Source organism: Stylophora pistillata, chromosome 4, assembly GCF_964205215.1.
Source record: "Stylophora pistillata chromosome 4, jaStyPist1.2, whole genome shotgun sequence".
Lineage (NCBI taxonomy): Eukaryota > Metazoa > Cnidaria > Anthozoa > Scleractinia > Pocilloporidae > Stylophora > Stylophora pistillata.
The window spans coordinates 27486687-27508476 of NC_142522.1; the positions used below are offsets into that span (position 1 = coordinate 27486687).

General features: G+C 40.1%; 1 protein-coding gene and 1 long non-coding RNA gene across 4 annotated transcripts; one reads left to right on the forward strand and one right to left on the reverse strand.

Moving 5' to 3' along the window:
• Nucleotides 1-8630: 8630 nt before the first annotated feature.
• On the reverse strand, nucleotides 8631-13702 carry LOC148733146 (uncharacterized). Of its 2 annotated transcripts, XR_015999850.1 has the most exons (3): nucleotides 13600-13702; nucleotides 13056-13163; nucleotides 8631-9970 (listed from the first exon to the last, which is right to left on the reverse strand). It is a non-coding gene; the product is annotated as an uncharacterized LOC148733146 (long non-coding RNA). The 2 variants fall into 2 exon arrangements; XR_015999849.1 differs by lacking the exon at nucleotides 13600-13702 and having other exon boundaries at nucleotides 13056-13185.
• A 300-nt stretch (nucleotides 13703-14002) lies between these two features.
• LOC111340431 (protein purity of essence-like) lies at nucleotides 14003-17221 on the forward strand. Of its 2 annotated transcripts, none has more exons than XM_088756530.1 (6): nucleotides 14003-14643; nucleotides 14947-15085; nucleotides 15309-15399; nucleotides 15894-15986; nucleotides 16061-16127; nucleotides 16969-17221. In XM_088756530.1, the coding sequence occupies exons 3-6, from the start codon at nucleotides 15325-15327 to the stop codon at nucleotides 17034-17036; spliced, it is 303 nt and encodes a 100-aa protein (XP_088612656.1). In that variant the 5' UTR covers nucleotides 14003-14643; nucleotides 14947-15085; nucleotides 15309-15324; the 3' UTR covers nucleotides 17037-17221. The 2 variants fall into 2 exon arrangements, with proteins under 2 accessions (XP_088612656.1, XP_088612657.1); XM_088756531.1 differs by having other exon boundaries at nucleotides 16079-16127.
• Nucleotides 17222-21790: the final 4569 nt, after the last annotated feature.

Below are 21790 nucleotides of genomic sequence, written 5' to 3' on the forward strand. Positions count from 1 at the left end.
TCACTGGATACAATTTCATAAAACAGAAATGTATCCCAGCGCGTTTGAGTCTCGGTTCCACCAGGATGCATGTAGAGTTTCATGACCTTGACACGGGAGTAATCTGTGAATTCTATGAATTCGTTTCTGGGGAAAGCTGCTTCATGATTGAAAACAAAGAACAGCCATTCACTCGTCTAGGTGATTCTGGGGCAGTGATTTTTGAAAAATGTGACGGAGAGGATTCCATGTTAGCGATTGGCATTGTTACTGGTGTACAAATTATGAACAACAAGTTTTCTGCCACTTTTGTGTCACCGTTGGATGCTGCTCTTGATAAAATGTCAAGGAAACTGAGTAAAAATCTTCAAATAGTCTCAAACTATGAATAGAAAACATCCTTGAAAAAGAATACGGGGTTTTAATTTTTTTTTTCCTGCTTGGAGGTCTCCTTCTGGATTTATTTAGAACCAGCGGACATTAAGACACAATTTGAATATGAATTGCTCCGACAACATTATAAGGTCTAATTTACCTTCAGTCTGAAATGAAGGAAAGTTACAAGGTTTATTTGCGAGAAAGTATTGTTGTCTTCCCCAAAGCACAGGAAGTGAGCTTATATTTCAGCCATTTTGTTAATGAGTTTATTCATTAGTTAAAGAATTTCATTTTGTTCTACGATTGTTCCACGTAAAACTGTGCGCTGACTCGAGACCACAGGAAACGTATAATCGCTATATATTGGTTGCTATTCGATCTGAAAATCTGGGTTAGCAATTTAAATACGTACATTTTTCGTTCAACGCACTGAACGAAAAAAACACCTAAATGCTTGAAATCAGAGTGGAAACGAGTGTTATTAACCGTCGATCAATGTTATTAATCCTTAAACATATTTAATAAAGGGATTATTAATCATTAATTAGGGATCTTAAGCTGTTAAGACGGCAACGCCGTAAAAGAAGTTCATTAAAAATGAATTTATGTTTTAAATTGGAAGTTAGCAAAAGGCCAGGTGTTTTTACCACCTTTTACAGCGCCAGACCTTATCTTTAGGTTATAGTCACTGAGAGCATCGTTCCGAGTTTGAAATGAAACTTTGCCGTCACGGTTTCTGTTCTCAGGCAACGAAGAAATATACAAAGTCGGAAACTGCACGTGCTGAGCTATCGTTCTGCTCATTAGATCTTTTGTTTTCCCACATCATTGTTGCCGTTGCCGTCGTGGTTTGCGTAAGATTCCTATTATCTCACTTTTCCCTTATCAACTATTAGACCAGTCATCGATTATCTTCTGGAGGGGGAGGAGAGTTGGGGGATTTTGTCGATCACATGGTTTTTAGGGGGAACAGGGCATAAAAGGGGGGGACTATAGGGGAATCATAGGAATACTACACCTTACAGGGGATCAGGTAGATTTCACTATGACTCAACCAAAATCCGTCGAGTTTGTTAAAGTAATAAAGCCATGGGGTTTTTCACAATGTAATTACATTTTAGAGGAATTCACTAAACGTTATCTGGAACTGGAAACAACCGGGAGACTGTTAAAATAAAAAAAATTGGTATTAAGCAATGATTTTCTATATATGTAATTCTAGCTTATCTAGGTGTTGAAATTGTTACCTTCTGTCATTGTGACAAATAAGTCTTCTTAATTTGGCAAAATGCTGTAATACCAGGTGTTCGATTTTCACGGTAAATAGTTTTTTGGTAAGTTACATTCGTATTGGACTTTAGTTTTCAAATAAGTGAATCAGCCTAATGGTGGAATAGTAGAGGAAGAAGCAGTTTCTCTGGTCAAAGTTGATTCTTATACAGATTTTTACTGGAAAGTATTTAAAATCTTCTTAAATCTTTTTTATTGCTGAAACAGGTGGACTGCTTTTCCGGAGACGTACGTAACAGTCGTTGTGCAAGGCAAGGGTGATCGATTTTGGTCACGTGACTAAAAAGATGTTTAGCACAAAAAATAAACGCACGTAAGAACATTCCTTCGCATCTCTTTTCCCGCGCTTTTGCTGTCTGTCGTTGTTTATCCGCTTTCGTTTAGTAATACAACATGATCCAGCTACGAGTGTTCTATAATATTTCTTTTCAGCTAAAATCGAAGCGATTATCAGACATCTTAGGCTATCGTCTACACTTTTACCACGGATACAGGACCTTTCTTGTTTGTGTATGGAAGAGCCCGTGCGATTACGAGTGTTTGCGTTTGAGGCGTAAGGGATAGATCACGTGCGCATAATTCAAATACGCTTCTCTCCAGCGGCAACTGTTTCACACGTCTTCGAAGAAACAGTCTACCTGTTTCGGTAGTATCCTCTCTGGTTCTCATTTAAGGTCAATCCTTTGTCTAACTTACGATCAGGAAAGTCCTCTAATATTTAGTATTTTATTCTTATCACGTTTATATCAGTTTACCGAACAGACGCACGGCAACATGGAATCAGTTTTTTTGTATGATAAAAAAGCAAAATGTTGTTAATGGTGACGTCTATTATGCGCTGTCCTCAAAGAGCTCAACCAATCAAAATGCGCGAATAATTCAGCTTATCATAAAATTTTTTTAGATCTTAACTAGTCTTCCCTGCTGTAAGTTTATGTAAAAGGGTACTAAGGAATAAAGAAGTTGAACTAAGCAGAACGTAGAGTGTCAGAGAAATTATTTTCCAAAAACTTATCATGTGTCGATAGTGCTATGTTTTCTATCACGGTTTATCCCTTCTCTGATTCCTTGGTTCTCCTTACACTTTTCGAAAATTATTGAAAGAGGCCTGCTAGTGAATCATATGATATTTCTTTTCAAAATAAGGGGATCGATACTGCGATGTCCAGCTCTCAAAAAATACAAAGGAAGTTAAGAAATTTCCCTGTGCAACGAATTCATCGAACCATGGAATCGTCTGAATATTTGTCTTGCCATCGCACCCACTTCTGCTGATTTACCAAAGTCTGGCCTCCGTGAAGTTAAGAATGTTTTCTCTTTTGACTGCAAACATGCTTCAATCCCAAACAGATTTTTCCCGATTCCTGTTGGACGGGAAATGAGAGTTTTCACAGCCTCTGTATTTATATATATATATACAGATATACAGGACTTTTAGTTTTTAGTTTTTATGTAAATACGTTTCATCTGAAGAAGGCCGAAGGCCGAAACGTCGCCACATAAAAGCTGGAACGGTTAGAAGTTTGCTTCATGTTTCATCGTTTTACACTTTCTATATATATATATAGAACAAAAATTTCAAATTTTATCAGGTGATATACTTTTGTAGCATACAAGTTATTTCGGTATCTGATACAAAGTGAAGTCATTTTCATCCACTCAAGATATCTCTCTAATAAGCATTTCTCCTTTGAAAGATGACGACTAGTATATCGCCTGTTATATCAAAATAGAAGGTTCAAAAACCGAAAAGTGCAACAAGTGGTGTATCCAGATCAGGCCATCTCCTAATATTCAACACAGCTAAGGTGCAAGAAAGAGCAAATATAGGAAACAAAGCCAATATGGAATTAGAGAGCTAAAAAGTGAACGTGTCAGGGTGTAGAAAACGGATCAACAGAATCAGAGGCAAATGCAAGGGAACAATGACGAAGTGTAACAATGATGTATCGAATCCTTTTTGTCCGAAGATATGAGACATTTGCCCCATTTATTCTTTGCATACCATAATGGATTTTCGACCCTTTAAAAACGAAAATTAGGAATAAAATGAAAAAAAGATTTTGCCTGACATCTGGTGCCATGTACTGCCTGTAAAGGAAACATTTTTCAGTACTTAGTCAGCAATTCTTTCAGGGCATAACAACTAATCGCTGTGTGCCTGCGTGGTTTTTGTTTTGGCGTGAAGCCTGGTATATGGCGGCTTGGCCTTCTACTAACGTGGAATTTTAATGTTGACGGCAAACTTCACCAAGAATGGCTCAATTAGAACTATTTAGTTTCAGAAAAGATAATATCTCGCTCCCCTTTTGAAGAATTTGCATAGAAAAAAGTATCTCGCGAGGCCGCAAAGATCAGAAATGGAGACCTTGTTTATGGTCGTTTATGGTGCTGCGCAAATTTTTAACGCCCGGATGAAAAGAGCAGCGCGTCGAAGGTAAGAAAAACTTTCAAACTGTTTGTTTGGAATTTGACAGTGTAGTCTGATCGTCCAGGCGGGTGAAGTCTTGAGAAGGACTGTTGTCGGTTGCGATGACTAACATTTCCAAAACTGAGCAGAAGTCATCATCAGAGTCTAGTGAAAAGTTGTTGTCAGTCGAATGTTCTAAGTCCAGTTCGTGTTAAATGACAGGTCAGGTTTGCCGTGATGTTATTGGCTGTAACACCCAGATGGCGTAAGTCGGTCGGGATTGGTCTGTTTCGTTCCGTCAGTAAAATTAGGTCGTTTTGTTCAGTTCCTCTGTAATGTTAATAATGTCGTGAATGAGACGTTTGTATGGCGCTGGCGGTGGTCAGTTGACACCTGTTGAGGAGAGTCTGTTCTAAGTTAGTAAACCAGCTTTCAAGAGTCAGTTGTTGAAAGTAGTTAGCGCTGTAGGTTAGGCAATTTGCGCAGAGTCCCAGTCCATAGTGTGGTTCGTAGGGCGACTTACAACCACGACTGACAACAATCCTTCTCAGGACTACACCCACCTGAACGATCAGACTACACTATCACATGTGATAGTGTAGTCGGGTTCAAACCAAGAATGGCTCATTTAGAATTATTTGAACTATCACATGTGAACTATCACATGTGAACATATAACTATCACATCTGATAGTGTAGCCGGGTTCAAACTATTAACTGTTTGGAACTCGTGATGGTGTTTTTAGATTATTTTGACTTTCATATTCTTTCATTCCTACATGTTTGTAAAGAAGTTGGATCATGTATCTTTTAGGATACCTCAATTGATATATCAGTTGACATTTTGACCGACTGTCGGCTGATATATTGATCAACACTCAGTTGACAATTGACCAACACTCAGTGAGACTTGGTCGATATATCTGTCGAGATGTATGTCAGCCGATACAGCTTTTAGTTCACAGATAGTTCTCTGATAGTTCACCAATACCTCCCCAATACCTCCCCAATACCTCGCCGATACCTCACCAATACCTTGCCGACAATCCACTGGGTATCTTTAGGGTACAACGATGTATATATCGGTGGATGCATTGATGGATATATCAATCGAGGTACCCCCCCCCCCCCACAAAAAAAGACATGATCTATCAGGCACAACAGCAAAGTGTAACACCACTGGGCTTTTATTTTTCACTTCATTCTTAAACATATGATTTGAAATTCACATGATTTGAAGTACAGTAAACACCCGCATATAAGAACACATGGGGCGTTTAATATAAGTCGCATATTGAAACAACAAAAGGTCAAAGTAGCCTACAAACCACAACAAACAATCAACAGCCTTTTTCCACACCCCAAGGAGCTAGACGAACCTGACCGCCAGAAGTCAGGCATGGTGTACAAAATCAGTTGTACACAGTGTAATTTTAAGTACTATGGCCAATCAGAAAGATCATTAAAGACCAGAATTGCGGAGCACAAAAAGGCAGTTGCAGGTTTTGACTTAAACTCCAAAGTCGCAAGCCATGTCCACTTTTTCGACCATAACATGGATTTCACAAACGTCAGGGTCGTTGGTTTCGAAACTAATTACCACGAGAGACTTTTCCTTGAAGCCTGGCCCTCTACTTTGGATCCGAATGCGGGGAACTATCACATCCCACTTCCAGAAGCCTATAAAGACCTCGCGCGAGCATAAAATACATAGTCACGCGCGCAAGCTTCGCGTCACGTTTTCAACTTTAAATAATAATAATAACGGTTTATTCACAGTGTATCCACATAAAAGGTGTGGCTCTTCATCTGTGAAGGCCTACGATACCAAAATTTAATAATAAAACTAATTTATAATGACTAACTAAATTGTAATAAAAACTATACATGAAAGTAAATATGCAGAATATATTGGTTGGTGGTGGTGGTTGTTTCTATATCTTTACAAGGAAGACAAAGCGCTCGCCTTCAAGAATGCCTTGCAGAGCCTGCAGTATTCTTTAAAACCTGTGCAATTCCTTATATTTGTTGGAAAATCGTTAAAAATCATGGCTGCCGAATGCTGAAAGGTGCCTTGTACCAATGGAACATAAAGCCTTGGAGCAACACTGGAACGAAGATGCCTGATGGGTTTAACGACTTGCAAATTTCAATGGGAGGGCCAGTTAACAGAATACAGTGCTTTAAAAATAGTCTTTAGTAGCGAGTAGTCCCTTAGCTCCAGGATAGGTAGCCAGCCAAGATCCAAAATGGTAGATATACGGTTTACATATTTACAAGTGATGAGACTAGCCATAGCGAACTGGAGCCTTTGTAGTCTAGTTGAGAGGAACTTTGGTAGTGGATAAAAAACAATGTCACAGTAGCTTATTTTAGACAGAATTGTTTCTACCAAATGTTTCCGTAGTTTAAAATTAGTAAAGTTCCTTACTTTTCTTAAGGTTCTCAGAGTCGCATAACAAGATTTAAGAATAAAATTGATATGAAATTCCCATCTAAGATTTGAGTCAATGTGTACTCCCAGGAGTTTTGTCACATTTATACGTTCCAGTGGTTTAACGGAGATATCTTATCCCAACTCCAGATTCCGAGAGAATGAACATGAGCCATCTGTGGAGTTGAGATAAGAATGGCCTCGGTTTTCTTAGAATTTAGGGCCAGGTTTGAATCATTTGAACAGGCGCTGAGGCCTGCCAGGGTCGCATTCATGCTTCCCGCTAGAGATGGGATCTGCGGTGTAGTACAGCTAGTGTATAATGTTGTATCGTCCGCATATTGGAAACTTTTGACTGTTGGTGGAAGAATATCTTGAAGATCCGCGACGTAGAGATTGAACAACATCGGTCCAAGGATTGAGCTTTGGGGGATTCCAAATTCGGAGAGCACGGGTGAGGATTTGCGATCATCAATTTGAACGTAATGTCTCCTGCCGCATAGTTAATTTGCAAGCCATTCGAGGACATACTTTGAAAAACCGAGGTGATGCAACTTGGTTATCGCCGTTTTAAAACAAACGGTATCAAATGCTTTCGAAAAGTCTGCTAGTACCATAAGAGTTACCTCTTTCCTTTTCATGGCACTCAATAGGTCGTCCCTTATACCTAAGAGTACCGTAGAGGTCGAATGCCCCTTACGAAAGCTCGAGATGGTGTCTCTAAGGAGAGATTCTCTAGTGCAGAAATCAGTCATTTGGGAAGCAACTAACTTCTCAAATACCTTAGAAAGTATGGGAAGAATCGACACTGGACGCAAGTGATCATCCGAGACCGGTGTGTCAACTTTTGGAATGGGGCTGACACGCGCGATTTTCCAGACATGCGGGAAGTACAACTTTGAAATACAGTTATTGATGATAGTTGTGAGTGGGTCGGCCATGCATCCAGCAGCTAGCTTTACAAACCGGGCTGGCAATTGGTCGGGTCCATTTGAGCAATCACTGCGCAGTTGTTTAAGGGTTCGCAGGACTTCTCTTTGTGTAACACTTTCCAGGTGGAAGGCGCTCTCTTTATCCGTAAGACCGCGGATGAACTGGAAGAGTTCATCTTCGTTTGTCCATTCAACATCAAGCGTTCTCCTTGCGGTCGTAGCAAAATGAAGATTAAGCTTGTCTGGGTCGAACCTTAAAGGCTGTCGACAGGGGTGGAGTACGCGATGAACCATGCGCCAGACTTGCTTAGACTTGTTGGACAGCAAAGCCTTTTCCATGAAAGCTTTACGAGCTTTGCGTATAGCGTTCTTTATTTTATTTCGCACTTCCCGGAAAGCAGACCGAGAAGATTCTGAATTTGACTGATGCGCTTCTCGCCTCAGTTTGTCTCTTTGTGACTAGAGGTTAAGTATTGTTTCGTTATCCATCCACGGGGCGGGAGGACGTGTCACACGGCACCTTCTGAGGGGTGCGCGCCTTTCAAGGCAGTCGTTAAACAAGGTGTTGAGAGTCTCTAATTGATCGTCAGGGTCATCAGTTGATGTTATTACCGAAAATGGTAGTGCAGAGAAGTCCTCTAAAAAAGCTGTCTCATTTAAGTTCTTCAGGTTTCTGATGTACTTATATCTTGGCTGATAACGAGCTACGCGGATGTTTACACACGCGAAGGGGCCATCGTGGTCACTCACAATACTGCACGGTATCACACCATGAGATGTTATTTTGGATGGATCATTGATAATAATGTGACCCAGTAAGGTTCGTGATGTTCTTGTTGTTCTGGTAGGTTTGTCAATGATTTGCTTGACTTGAAGGTAGTCAAGTAGGGAAATATATCGCCGCGTTGGGGCGTCCCACTGCGCAGTAATGCAACCGATGAGATCTTCGAACTTGTCCAGCCATGCCGAAGGTCTGTGCATAGCTTTTGACCGGTAAAAACTCCCCAGCATGTCTTTGTATATGTCTTTGTATGTGTATCATGTCTTTGTAAATGGCGTATGATAACGATCTTCGTTTTTCATATCACTGATGAAGGCTTAAGCATTTGCCGAAACGTCTGTTTCAAAAATAACAACAGTCAGGCAACCAATTTCTATAAAACTCATGACATCTCCTGACTAAACTTTTTCCATTTTTAAACAAGTATGGACTTTCCTTAGAACTTTTTAATATCAGTTCATATTTAATACAAAAAAAAAACACAAACACGACAAACAATACTTTTGCCTCTTGAACTCAAAAACTATCCCTCAAGTGCAATTCTGAGGCTAATATATTGTGTGATGGGCTTTATAGTAACGATGATAGAAACAATCATATGCGCTCAATTTGTTCTTCTGCATAGGTGATAAAGGCTTTCTTTTTGTGTCAGTTGGTACCTAACACAAAACATATCAATCATGTTTTTCATGTTTTGCTTCCAGGACTCAAAACCTATCATCTTTGTACAAATTCGAGGCTTACATATCTTGCAATAGGCTTTATATATACACTACATACATATACTTTATCACTCGAGGGTTCTTTAACGATTACTGTTGGCAATTTCCGCCACATTTGCAGAGGCCGGTGCACACCAGATTAGCCTTCATACACTTACATCTCTCCCTGCATGCAGTTTTACATCCACAGTGGATAAATTCATAGCAGGTGCCTTTTGCTTGTTTAAAAGTCGTGCAATACGGTGACCAGTCACTTGCTAGATGCTACCATCCCCAGTCTGCAGGGCTAGGAAGTGCGGGCTGGCACAAGGGGGTTTGGCCCCAAGTATGAACTCCCTGAAGTACTGCTCGTCTATATAACGTAGACAGGTGAACTCTAAATGTAAGACTAGTCCCCAGAACAGAAAATGTGATGACTTCTTTTCCATTGTGTTTTCCCAGTCTTCAAATATTAGGCTCTGCTCAGTCTCCTCAAGTTTATCCTTGTATGCACTGTACGCTTTCTTCTTCAGAATATGAAGACTTGCCGCTGTCACTTAGTGTGCACGTCGTGTGCGTGTCACATGACTTGCAGTTAGAAACGATTCTGCGACCCCTTGAGTTGCAACCCCGCGCTATACATGATCTTTGACCATCCTCAACCAGTAAGCCACTTTCCTAGCATTTTTGATAAAGCCATCTCGATATGGAGTCCTTCATGGAGTCCTTCGATATGGAGTCCATCATGGCGAAGAGCTTGTCTTCATTAAATTCAAGAAGCGTCCACTGGATATGCTTTGCCAGGGCATATAAAGGTTGGTAAAGGGCGATAACTGGCGTTTGCAAGGGGTTAAGGTGCTGCACAGCCGCTTTGGTGACTTTCATGCTATGTGCTACCATGGCCAGTGAATATGCATTCTCAGTAAACACAAGAAGCAGCGTAGCTATCGCAGGCTTATAGATGGAGAGTGGAGTTTTGGAGGCTCCGTAAGCCGCCCACGAAACAAAATCCTTCGGGTCAAGTTCTTCCTTGTTGTATAACTCTTGTGCACGTGATAGCCAGTCCTTTATGCAATGGCAAAAAGACAAGAATTCGAAATCCGTTTAGTTGTCCTCATGTAGTATTAATTTATTATTCTAAAGTATAAACGAAACAAATAAAATAACAAAGTGAATCGTAAAGAAAAAAGATGAATAGCAAGAAAATATACTTTTTAAGTGGCCACATTAAAAAGAAATAAAAATAATTTTCGCTTTTTCGGTATATCTGCGGGCTAATGATAAAAAAAGCTAATAAAAAAAAACCTTATAACTGGTCACGTGACCGCCTCAAAAGCTTGAAGTGTATCAAAATGTACAACAAATTATCAGTTTTGTTATAACTGACGGTTATTTTCCTTAAACTCTTTCCTTTAAGGCGTTTTTTATTTTAAGCCTCGCTTCCATGCTAGCAAACTCGGGGCATGCGCAGATCTGGACTCTAGAGCTTAATTTGGCTTGGCCCTACATCCGAAAATATTTCCCTTAGAGCCCTTAACAATCTGTGAAAGTTTCATGCTTGTATCACCAATTTGAACAAATCGAGCTTTTTGTGGTCGATAACAGCTGGACTAATTGAATTTAGTGGTAATAAAAAATCCTTTTGCCTTCTAGTTTTTTGGGAAGTAATGCCCTTTGCTTAAAGATTCTCGTCAAAATTCCACTGCTCTTGTTCGATCGCCTTATAGACCAAAACTTAGTCCTCAGCTCTATTCCTACCACTTTAAATAGTTTATTTGCTGATTGTACCGGGATCTTCGTTCTATACAAGGGTTCCTTATCAGGGTTTCTACCTTTTTTCCCAGATGTTTTAGCAGTTGCTTTCCTTCTTTTGCTTTTGTCTTTTTTTTTTTTGTAATATAACTTTTTTGTGTGACAGATACATGGATATTGAGGGCAAAGCAATCCAAAAATATGGATTGTAATTTTGATGTTTTAAATGAATATCAATTATTTCTCAGACAACTTCTGGAGGAAAAATCATCGCTAAACCGTCAACTTTACTTCGCGAGATGGAAGAACTACAATAAGAGTCCGGACTTGCGTGTTGTATTTGCCGTGAGGGATACAAATATCATCCATAAAAGGTCTGTTGTACCCTTTGGACGTGTCTTACCCAGCAGAGCGGACGTAATTCCGGCGAGCGAGTGCTCAGTATTTTCTCAGCGAAAAATAGGGCCGTCTTCTTTGATCTTATTGAAAGCGGGAGGCTGGGGAGGGAAAGAAATTTGTACCGAGGGGGCGAGTGACAGTTAAAGAACAGGGAGGGGTGAGGGTGGGGGAGTAAATATTTCGTCCCTTCCCACCCCCTCCTACCGTCGACTCTAACTCCAAATTCTGACCGATTAAATAAATGATCGCGCGCTTCTTAATGTTAACTCACCCTAATAAGACACCTGCACTGCAGACTAAATGTGTTCTTGAAACATGGAAGTTTAGGAAGCTCAGCTATTGTAACATTTCACAGTGTAAAACAATTGTCCCTGCTTAACTTCGGAGTTTTTTTTTTTTTCGTTACAGGTTCTCGGTATCTACTCATTCACTAAAAGATGTATACTAGAGGAATTCGAAAAAAAAAACAACGAAAAACACACATCAGAAAACTCTGCGGATTTGTTTACAAGGTTATTGTTCTTGTCAGAGTTTAAATTTGTCTTGCTGTTAGCTATACTCAAAGTTATTTGCCAAAAGTGATAGAGCAGTCAACAAGGAAAGAAGTGATAATGGGAAAGTCAAATATCTGTGGGGAATGAAAGAGCTGTTTCACAATACTTTGTATTATCTGGATGAAGTAAAAAACTGTGCCGTAATAGAAAATGCCTCAATGCAATAGTTTTCTAGAATTAGGTAATTTACAAGTTTGCGAGTTGACAAGTACTAGGAAAAGAGCAAAAATGAATGCAGACTGGCAAAGATGGAGAAGATTGCGGATAACTGCTCTCTAAGGTTTTGGCAACCGCTGCTTCATCAGCCACAATGAACATGACTTCAGCGCGAAGCAGATGGATCATCGTCATCATCACAAGTCATAATTATTATGTACCCCACCAGCAGTTTCATTTTAGACGATGTTATGAACCACCGTATGGTATTATTTTACATGGAAAGTTATTCAAGTTGCGAGCATGACTTTACCAAATTTAGTGACATCTTTGGTATGTTTAGTTTCTGTTGTTGTATCCGCAGGGGGGTATATATTTTACTGTAAGTCACCTCAGTATCGTACACTATGATTGTCACATGGCCGCTGTGAGGTGAGTAAAATGTTAAATTCATTTGTCTAAAAGGAATAAAATTTTCTTTTCCCTCTCGCATTCTGCCTGTCTGTCTGTCTGGTTCTCGTTCATTCTTTATCACGTTCTTTCTGTCATTCGTTTTATTGTTGTTTTGACGTCATAAAAATATTTTAAGTGTTGTAACAACCTTGTCTCCTAAATTGCCGTTTAGTTAATGTGGAACCTCGATTTAACGAACCTCTATTTAACGAAGTCCTCGATATAACGAACGATTCTTCAGTTTCAGCCCGGCTAAAGTTACAGCAAAGTGAATGCCCCAGAATCTCGATTTATAACATAACCAAAGTAAAGCGCGCGCTCTGATTGGTCAATTTAGCGTCTCCCATTTGCCCATGGGTGTACGCTGCTGACGTGAGCAAGTGCAAAGACTATTTTTCCGCGCGCGCTTGTTTTTTCTGGTCACGTAAGATTTGTTAAATAAAAGGGAACTCTTTAGCTACAATGTATCAATGTTATGTTATAAAACAAATGGTAAACACCACAGAGTACACTATTGATTTATGGATGCACTTGGGAGGTTTGCTAAGCACTCGAGAAGCTAGAGTCGCTCTCGGCTATCGCCTCGAGCGACTGTTTCGCTTCTTTCGTGCTTAGCAACCTCCCGCGTGCATCCATAACTCAATAGTGTACGCTGTGGTGCTTACCATTTGTTAAATAACGAACCCTCGATAGAACGAATCAATTTCCCCAGTCCCTTGGCACTTCACTAAATCGAGGTTCCACTGTAACTGCCTCGTTGTACTGTTTGTTTGTCTGTTTTAGTTCTCTATTTTTGTGATAAAGTGAATTTGTGATGTTTGTATTTACTAACATACTTGCTCGTGGTCGTGACGAGTGGGAAAGCGCCGCCCCTCAGAATGCGAACACTAAGTGCAATGGTCTTTTACCAATCTGGCGTCCTCAGGTAATGAATCCAGCAGAATCTTAAAAATAGCAGAATGCTATATCACTAACTTTCGTAGGAGTTCAACATGCTTTAGCTTTTCAAAGCGTCCAGTAATTTGTCGAACTTATTTGAGTTTATGAGGCTTATATCATGGAATAGTGTCGTGACTTTGAATTAACTCATGGCGGAGTCGTCCATAAGTCCCTCGTGATACGAGGCCTGCATTAGTAGTTGTACAATTTAACGTTTGTGTTCCTTACCAGGTCTCTGAATCAGCGTTTGCGAGTTGCTTGGCAAGGTGGGTGTACCTTTTGCGCTTTGTAGTGATCATAGAAAGGCGCATGTTCTGACATGACGAACAGTAAGTCACGGGCAAACGATAAATGACCTTAGTGAAAGTTTTCGCACAAATTGCAGTTTTGGTTTAAATCAGCCTTAAGGTTTCTCCAAGCGCAACAATTAATTAGACTGACCTGATAGACTTTCATGATATCAGAAATATTGCCATTTTCGTGGTGTTCAGATCTCAAGGTAGAATCGAAAACAAAATTACTTGTCACAAACTGTATTTCCCCTCAGTTAATTTGCGTTCTGTTATTAACAGTACATATTTCTAACCAAGTTAGTCCTCGTTCCCCCGTTATCGTCCAGCTGTTTAAGAGGAGCTTGTTGATCTATCGGAAGAAATCCATCCAATGTTAAATTTTATGCCTGCGTCAGTAGTGTCCATGACTGGAGTCTTCCATTTCCACATTGACTTTTTTTCTTTTTCCAGACACAACAGTTACATTCAAGAGTGCACAGGTCATCTGGAGCCGACATATCACGCTTCCATTCACGATCTGCGCCTGTTGCTACAGCGCTTTGCGTTTGAAAAATCATTTAGTGAGGACACAGGTGGCGGAGGACGAGATTCGAACATCAAATTTGTACCATATGCCATGCACATGATACTTTACGTTCTGAACAAGAAAGCGCCCTTAATTCGTCACTTTAGTTGTAATGCTTCCACGAGCGAGGTTAGCGTACCTGTAGTCTTACCCTTCTCCCTTCCGTTTTTCCTTGCGGGAGGAGGGGTGGGGAACTTACAGTCGCACGAAGGCTGACGCGAAGTCCACGGGAGTTGTGGTGTAAGATACAGTGGTCTCATGAATAGCATGGTCTAATCTAGGTCGAGAAAACTGAGTCCAACTCGTTGCTAAGTCATTTGGTTGTGTTCTTAGCAAAGACGTTCCACATTCTTTTCACAGCACCCCTCTCCGATCAAGGGTATATATGAGTACTGGTAAATCTTCACGAAAACTTGACGGGTGGGGAGCGAGGGGGAGAGGGAAGTGGCCCATCATTAACTACAATTCTATCGAACTCGGACAGTTCTGTGTGGCCATATGTTTTGCCTGGAATTAGATAACTTTTCATCAATCTCTCTCAGAACACGGCAGTTGAGTCGAGAGGAGAAAACCCTGAAATCCTTCCTGGACATGCCTGTGAAAAAATGGATTGAATCGTCGTTCGAGGTAAGCTACCCGATCGCCCCAGCCGTCAGCAGCGTTTCTTCCGTGTATACCCAGCTTACGGCCACTTACAGAATGAAACATAAGAGCCTATGAATGGCTTTAAAAAGTTATGCCCAAAAGATTTTTAAACCACACTTAAATCGCACAAGAATAACATGCTTTCATATTCTGAGAAGCTTCTAAATTTTTAGAGAATAACTTCTATCACTGATGAGGACCTTTTTACTCCACCTTTCAAAGTGATTTGAATTTAATTAATAAGCCAGTGAGTGATTAATTTATTTTCCTTTTTGTCATTTCAAGTGGACAGTCCGCTTTACCTAACATCACTGTCGCTGTTTGTTTACTCACTGGAAAACTGGAATCAGTCAAAGATCACTTTCCTCAAAAGACTTCTCGTTAGTGCGCATGCTCGGCATACAAATCCCTCGGGAACGTCTAAGTATGAGCTGCCAATTTACTCTGTTTTTGTAAATTGTTTGTTTTCTACGTTATGCGGTGGTTTTTTTTTTTTTTTTCACCAAAAACGACTTTAAGACAGGCTGTAAGGCATTTATTTCTCCACTGATATGGGTAGAACTTTCTTAAAATTCTCTCAACACAATGTTTGGATGATTCCCTATTTGCCTGAGTATTAACTTGGCCATCTTTATTTTGTCATATAGGATATCGAATGTAAACATGGCCGAGTATTCTGTGTACCGACCGTATATCGTGTACTTTGTACTTATCGATAGACTTCATCAGTTGCCGAAGGTGAGTTGGCTGAATACGCTAATCTAGGCCCAAACAATGGATCAGAATCAGTCAATGGCAAATCGATAGATGCAAATACAAGTTTCTTGATGAAATGTACTGTCATGAATGCTCGTGTAGCATGTGTATACGATGAAAGGAACTGTAGAAAACCAGAGAGGATTACCCACCCGTGTTGGTTAGATGTTCCTTTAGGATCTCTGCGTGAGCACATTATCAGCCCAGGGTTGGCTGTTTTCAGCTCTCCTGGGATTTCCAAAATCAGAAGTGATCGAAGTAGAATCCTCAGAAAGAGGAGAAAATCCCAAGAGACCTGAAAATAGCTAACCCTGGTTGTCGTGAGAGCCGGGTTCTATTTGGAGGGTAGGTCTCCTAGTTTGATCTTCTCTTTGCGAAGTATTTATGTTTAGTTCGATGACGGCAAACACATCAAACTAATCGTAAGTTTATTTTTCTTCGGGCTTATCACGTGTTTGGTATTAATCTTTACTTAGAAACATTTGGCGGCGGATGATAGTGGATGGCCGCAAGGAATGTTGGATTATATTCGAAACAACGATGAAGCCGTGTTAAACAGCGGCGACAAGGTGAGAAAAGTACTTATCGATAGTTTCCATCTTTTGTAGAGCAGGATGACAGTTTAATGTGTTTTATATTACAGATTTTTTTCTTCTATCAGACGGATCTTTTACCATCAGAGTCACTGATGGAGTTGTTTGATGTCGCAGGTATGTGCCTTGCTGTTGTGATAAAGCTGGTGCAACACATTCTGAAAACTTGTAATGGTTTCTTTTAAGGCATCATCCAGAGATTCTGCCAAATCTTGGAAGCTTATGTTTGATGCAGTAGATTTAGGCCTCAGTTGAAACCATAATGTAATTATTATGTTGCCGAAAGACAATATGCAACGATTCTGAAAACTGTGCAGTGTGTAGAGGTCATACGAATTTATACCGGCAATTTTCAAAAGAAGTAGGACATAAGTGCTTCAGAAAAGAAGAGAATATAACTTTATTCCGAACCGGAGAAGTTGTGTTGTATTATTTTATGACAACAAAATCAATCCTTGATCAAAATATAACGAGTTATCAGGTAAATTTACCTGAAGTCGTTTTTCTGTGATTTTGACATTTGGACCGATATACAGCTATTCTTCGTCAGGCGATGGGGTCGAATGATAACTGTCACTGTGTATGCTACATTCTTACGCTGTCATTTATCCATTGTGATCCTCATTCAGTGTATCCATCTCGTACAACTTCGTACAGTGGAATCCCGATTTCTCGAACCTCCCTTATCTCGAACCAAACGTTGTTTCCCTTGGATTTGCTTCCCTAGTAATTTCAGCCACGATTTCTCGAACTCCCGATTTCTCGAACCAATTTGCGTTTCCCCTGGAAGTTCGAGAAATCGGGATTCTACTGTATTTACCAGTGTAACCTCGATCACAAATAGTCGCTTCTTTCTTAACGAATTTAGCTATGACTACCACTATAAGAAAGTTTTTTATGCACTTGTTTAACGTCCCTGAGTTATGGATGTTCTTTCCTGGACTTTATTTCCTTACAGAACTGCTGTCTGTCATCCCAGAACCGGAAAAGTTTATTTCTGAGCTTCTCGCCTCACTGCCCAAGTAGATCCTCGCTCCAAAGAGTCAACTTCAGTTAATCAGACCTCGGAATTAATCGCCTGTAACAGACTTAAAGTGTTAAAGATAAATCTTTGGAATAATTTGGACTTTTAATGTTGATTCAAACTTACAAAACTTTGTTAATCCTGTAAAAGTAGTGTTAGCAAGTATCACAATCAAAGCAGCAATGAAGCAAGTGTGACGTAAGTTAATATTCTTTGTCTAACATGCAACGAATGTTACAACCCTACCTCGACAGGGGGTTGGATTTTTTTAACCCCATCAATTTCCTACCTAACTGGGAAATTAACAAAATGAATTCTGTTGGACAAGACGCTCTCAAATGCATTAGTACTGTGGTAATGAGCCAGGGGTCGACTTTCTTCCAAGCTTACATCACAAGCACAAGTTTTCGAAGCAAATTTTAATTTAAACGCCTAAACGTCACCCGGACGACTGACCTTTGATTTGTCTGAAAAAATTGTGTCACTCTCTAACCCAATGAAACCCGATTCCAAAAAAAAGAGGAGAAGACCTACGGAACGACTTATTTTTCAAATTCTGAGAGCGATACTTTCCGTTGTTTAATTGTTTACATTATGGGTAAAGGGATGTGCTCAATGGTGGTTATCAGACGAACTGAGAAGCGAGACCTCGCCCCAAGTGTCGGTTTGTCCTCCACCGCCCAATGGCTATGGTGCTTACCTTCTCCAGGGCCGAAGAATGGGCGGCAAAAGCTTCCCTCAAGACGACGACGAGGAACTACAGGCGTACTACAGTGCATTCCAAACAAGAGATTAATGTCTTTATCCCTTTCTTTTTTTGCGACTTTGAACCATTCAGGCCTTTTGAGCCGTGATCCGAGGTACATTAGCAGGAAACTGCCCCACCAAGACTTTATCCCCTCAAAGTACTTAAGGATGGCGTAAACCATAACAGCTGAAGGTATCTGAGGGAAAGTTGCCAATTCCTTGGATTCCTTGGTAATGGTTACGAGACACGCAAAGGCGTTCATAGACAGCCGTTGATTTCGTTGATCGTGTATTTGAGTCATCCTCCCTAACCTTCTTGTAGAACCTTTAGTGGCTCGCACAAGAGTCAATCAAAATTGGACCTTTTCGAGTAGTGTGTGAAAAATGAAATATGCTATGATTTTGCGAGCCTCAAATTAATAAAATAGTATTATTCACAAGATAACAATTCTTTTCTTACCTCACAGCAATTTATCCGATAAAGATGATAGAGAAGGAATGGGGTTGAAATTCGTCTCACTCCTCCCCTCACGAAACTAATTTTAGATTATTTTAATTTTGAAATTAAAATATAATAGGTGAGTGTCTTGACGCTCACCGCAAGCAACTTACATTTTCGCCCATTGTTCGCGTCCGCCAATGAATGAACAGGGAAACAGATTGTTTAGTATTCAAATATTCAAATCCCAGCTGATCGGTTAAAAGACTTTGAATGCACAAACCGAAATTTTCGCAGGGTGGAAGGGGCGGCGCGGAAAAAATTTACAGACAAATGTATGGAAAATTAGAAAAATTAATTGAGCGTCTTCTATCCAACCTACATTTTTCAAACTTGGTGAATGCAATCTTCTGCCCAGTGTTTTAACGTTGCGATTCATAAATTGCGTAAAATTCGATTTTGGGAAAAGTTATTTGTCATGGGATTCCCATACAAACACTGTGATTTCTGACCACTTTGCCTACCCGTAAAGATGGCGTCGAAAGCCGTGACAAGGCCTAGCTATTCGTCGCCTGTCTGCGAGAAGTGCGCATGGGAAAGTGCAGCGATATTTCCTATGCTTTCATCAAAAGCCTGGCTCTGCCTCTTTCAGATGAAATGAAAGAAACAGCGACTCATATTTTCTTCCGGCGCTTACTAGTACAATTTTTTATTCACAGGTGCTGTTTATGTTGCCGGGTGACCTGTTTACTTTTGACGCAATTGATGAAGGAGATGCAAACAATGCGCGAAAATGTAAGTTGCTTCCGGTGAGCGTTAAAGAAAAAGACACACGACCCGAGTCTGGTGGGTAAACAATTGAAGGGTTTCTAAACGCCAATGGTTCCCTACCCTCGTTAGATATTTTGAATTGGTCATCGTTTAACGTCGTCCAATCAGAAAAGGACAATCAACGTGACGGTTTCTGGCTGGCACACGAGAATCTTGCTACGCATCCCAGACGCTAAAATGCTGTGGGATTTTGATTTTCTTCGAAGGCTAGCTCCGGTCCGTTTGGATGGATTTTCGATTGGAAGGTACGAGGAGAATCGTGCATCTTTTGACCTTAATGCTGCGAAGTTTGAAAGCGGAGCGATGCGATTTTCTGGGTCAAAATCGCTCGGGCGCTTGAACCCTTTCAAAACAAGGCTTCCACCTTTGTCTTTCTTTAATGCATTACATTAACGACGAAGGATCGTGCTCATATACGAAATCAGACTTGTTCAAAATCGCTCAAAAAAAGCATTTTTGAGGCAAAAGGACGACTATGCACCACAAATAAAGTAATTCAACGTTTATTTATCAACGATTTATGTACATAGTCAGCTATATATCACACTAGGTGAGGCAAACCGTAAATCTGGTACATTCACTATAAAACAACGGTCGGCTACACAAACAGATTGTATTGGCCCCCTGTGGTCAGACGCGTGAAGGAGTGTCTTTAGCTGAAAGTTCAAGGACGCATGAAATACCAAAGGTACTTGGAGTCATCCGTTTATAGTTGTTGGCTACATTCAGTTCGGATGTAAATCTTTGAATGTCACTGTCATTCCATTACGCTACACGCCGACTGTAAGGTAAGCTTGGAGCTCATCATGATTTTGCTTGCGTTGTAGCTTCCTCCTGTCTAAACTGAAGCTGTTCGTAAAAGGAATATCGGAGCTTTGAAACATTTCAATTTAAAGTGAAACAGACACCGCATTGGTTCACGTTTAGAACTGGAAACTTTATCTTGCAATCAAGAAGAAACCGTTTTGAAAGCGGCAACTGACGGATGTTTTCCTGGGTGTCTCAGTTATTTCAAATATACGCCTTTGCGATCCGGTTAATTAACTGCCTTGATTAACTTGAATTTTGTTTAGACCTCTTCTTGGTTGTTTTTGTTAGTGTTAAACTTGATTCACAAACGCAATCCATCGAATAAGTGGAATATTTTATCGAGCGAAAGTACGCTACTGCTTTCAATTTTCGTCGTCTCCTACCTCGGTTGGGAGGGATTAACTGTTCGTAATTTAGGGTGAACTTGGCGCCATTGTTACCAACTTCAATTACAACTGACTGTCGAAAGTGCAAATTGCTAGTCCTTTGTATATTAAATTAACATCCAGCTCTGAGTTTCCGTGCTACTGGAACTAGGATAGGATCCTGTGACTTAGGAGCTTGTTCATTCCCGTCATTGATGATGAATGCACGCGACGGCACCTTCCTTTCTCTTGCTCGCGTAAGAGTATATCACCTTTTTGTATATCAGTTCGTCCATCTGATCACAGTAATACTAATCAGTGGAAGCGACATGAAACGTCACTGCCTCCTCTACCTTCTTCCCGTGCGAAATTTAGACTGTGTGGGGGATGGTGTATTTTCAGAGATGTTAGCGACCGAACCAGATGAGATATAAAGAATTATTGGAGAGATATCTATTTAATTCTTTAGTACCGGCAAGATTCTTTCAAAATCTTTCGATTTCACTAAATGGCAATATTATATGATTATTTTACCTCTGTAAAGGGCAAAATTTCGTCAAAAGTACTCTATGCCACTATTCTTTATTGTTCTTTGAGAAAGCTGTTCTTTAAGGTAACAGAAAACTTTATTTCAAAGTACTTCAACGCTATTCACGCATGATGTTTGCCCTCCATGTTAAGTAGAGCAGATCTTTAGCGCTTTCTGTTTATGTAACGGCATGGGTGAAGCTTAATTGGAAACGTTGTAGCTTATTTCATCTTCTTCCCGTACGAAATTTAGAGTATGTGGAGGATGCTGTATTTTCAGAGATGTTGGCGATTGAGCCAGATGAGATAAAAAGGATACTTGGTTTCATATCTATTGATTCTATTGTATTGGCAAGAACCTTTCAAAATTTTCCGAATACAATAAATGAAAATATTATATGATCATTTTACCCAAAAGCTCTCAATCCCAACATAGTTTACTTTGATCGTTGTTATTTCAGATAGCTGTTCTTAAAGGTCACAGAAAAATTTATTTTAAAGTGCTTCAGTCATATATTCTTGCGTGATGTTTGCCATCCATGCTAACTAGAGCAGATCTTTAGTGCCCTCGGTTTATGAAACTGAAATCACAATTAAGTTTTCTCTGTAAATGCTGTGTATTTATGAAAAGAGATGCATTCTGTTTGATTAACCTCTGTTATGAATACTTATTGCAGTCGATCATGAGTTATATCTTATCAAAACACGAACTTTGCACAACTGTCTGCTAAGTGTTTGGAGTCAAGATTTTTTTGAACACCCTTCCATTGTAACCTTGCTACTTTTTGCGATGATCTGGGTGCTACTTTTTTAGCACCTCACTCATGCAGTTCTTGCACCGTATCGGCATCACAACAAGAGTTCCCCGTGGTGTGCTAAGAGCAATTTGTTTCAACTGAGAGACTGTTCGTAGTCATAGAAAGAAGGACTGAAATGATCTCTAAATTGACGTCCTTCAGCCAAATTACAATAATAACACTGAATTGAGAAGAAACTGGACTTTTATCTACACAAAATTTTCATTATGGTTGTCAAC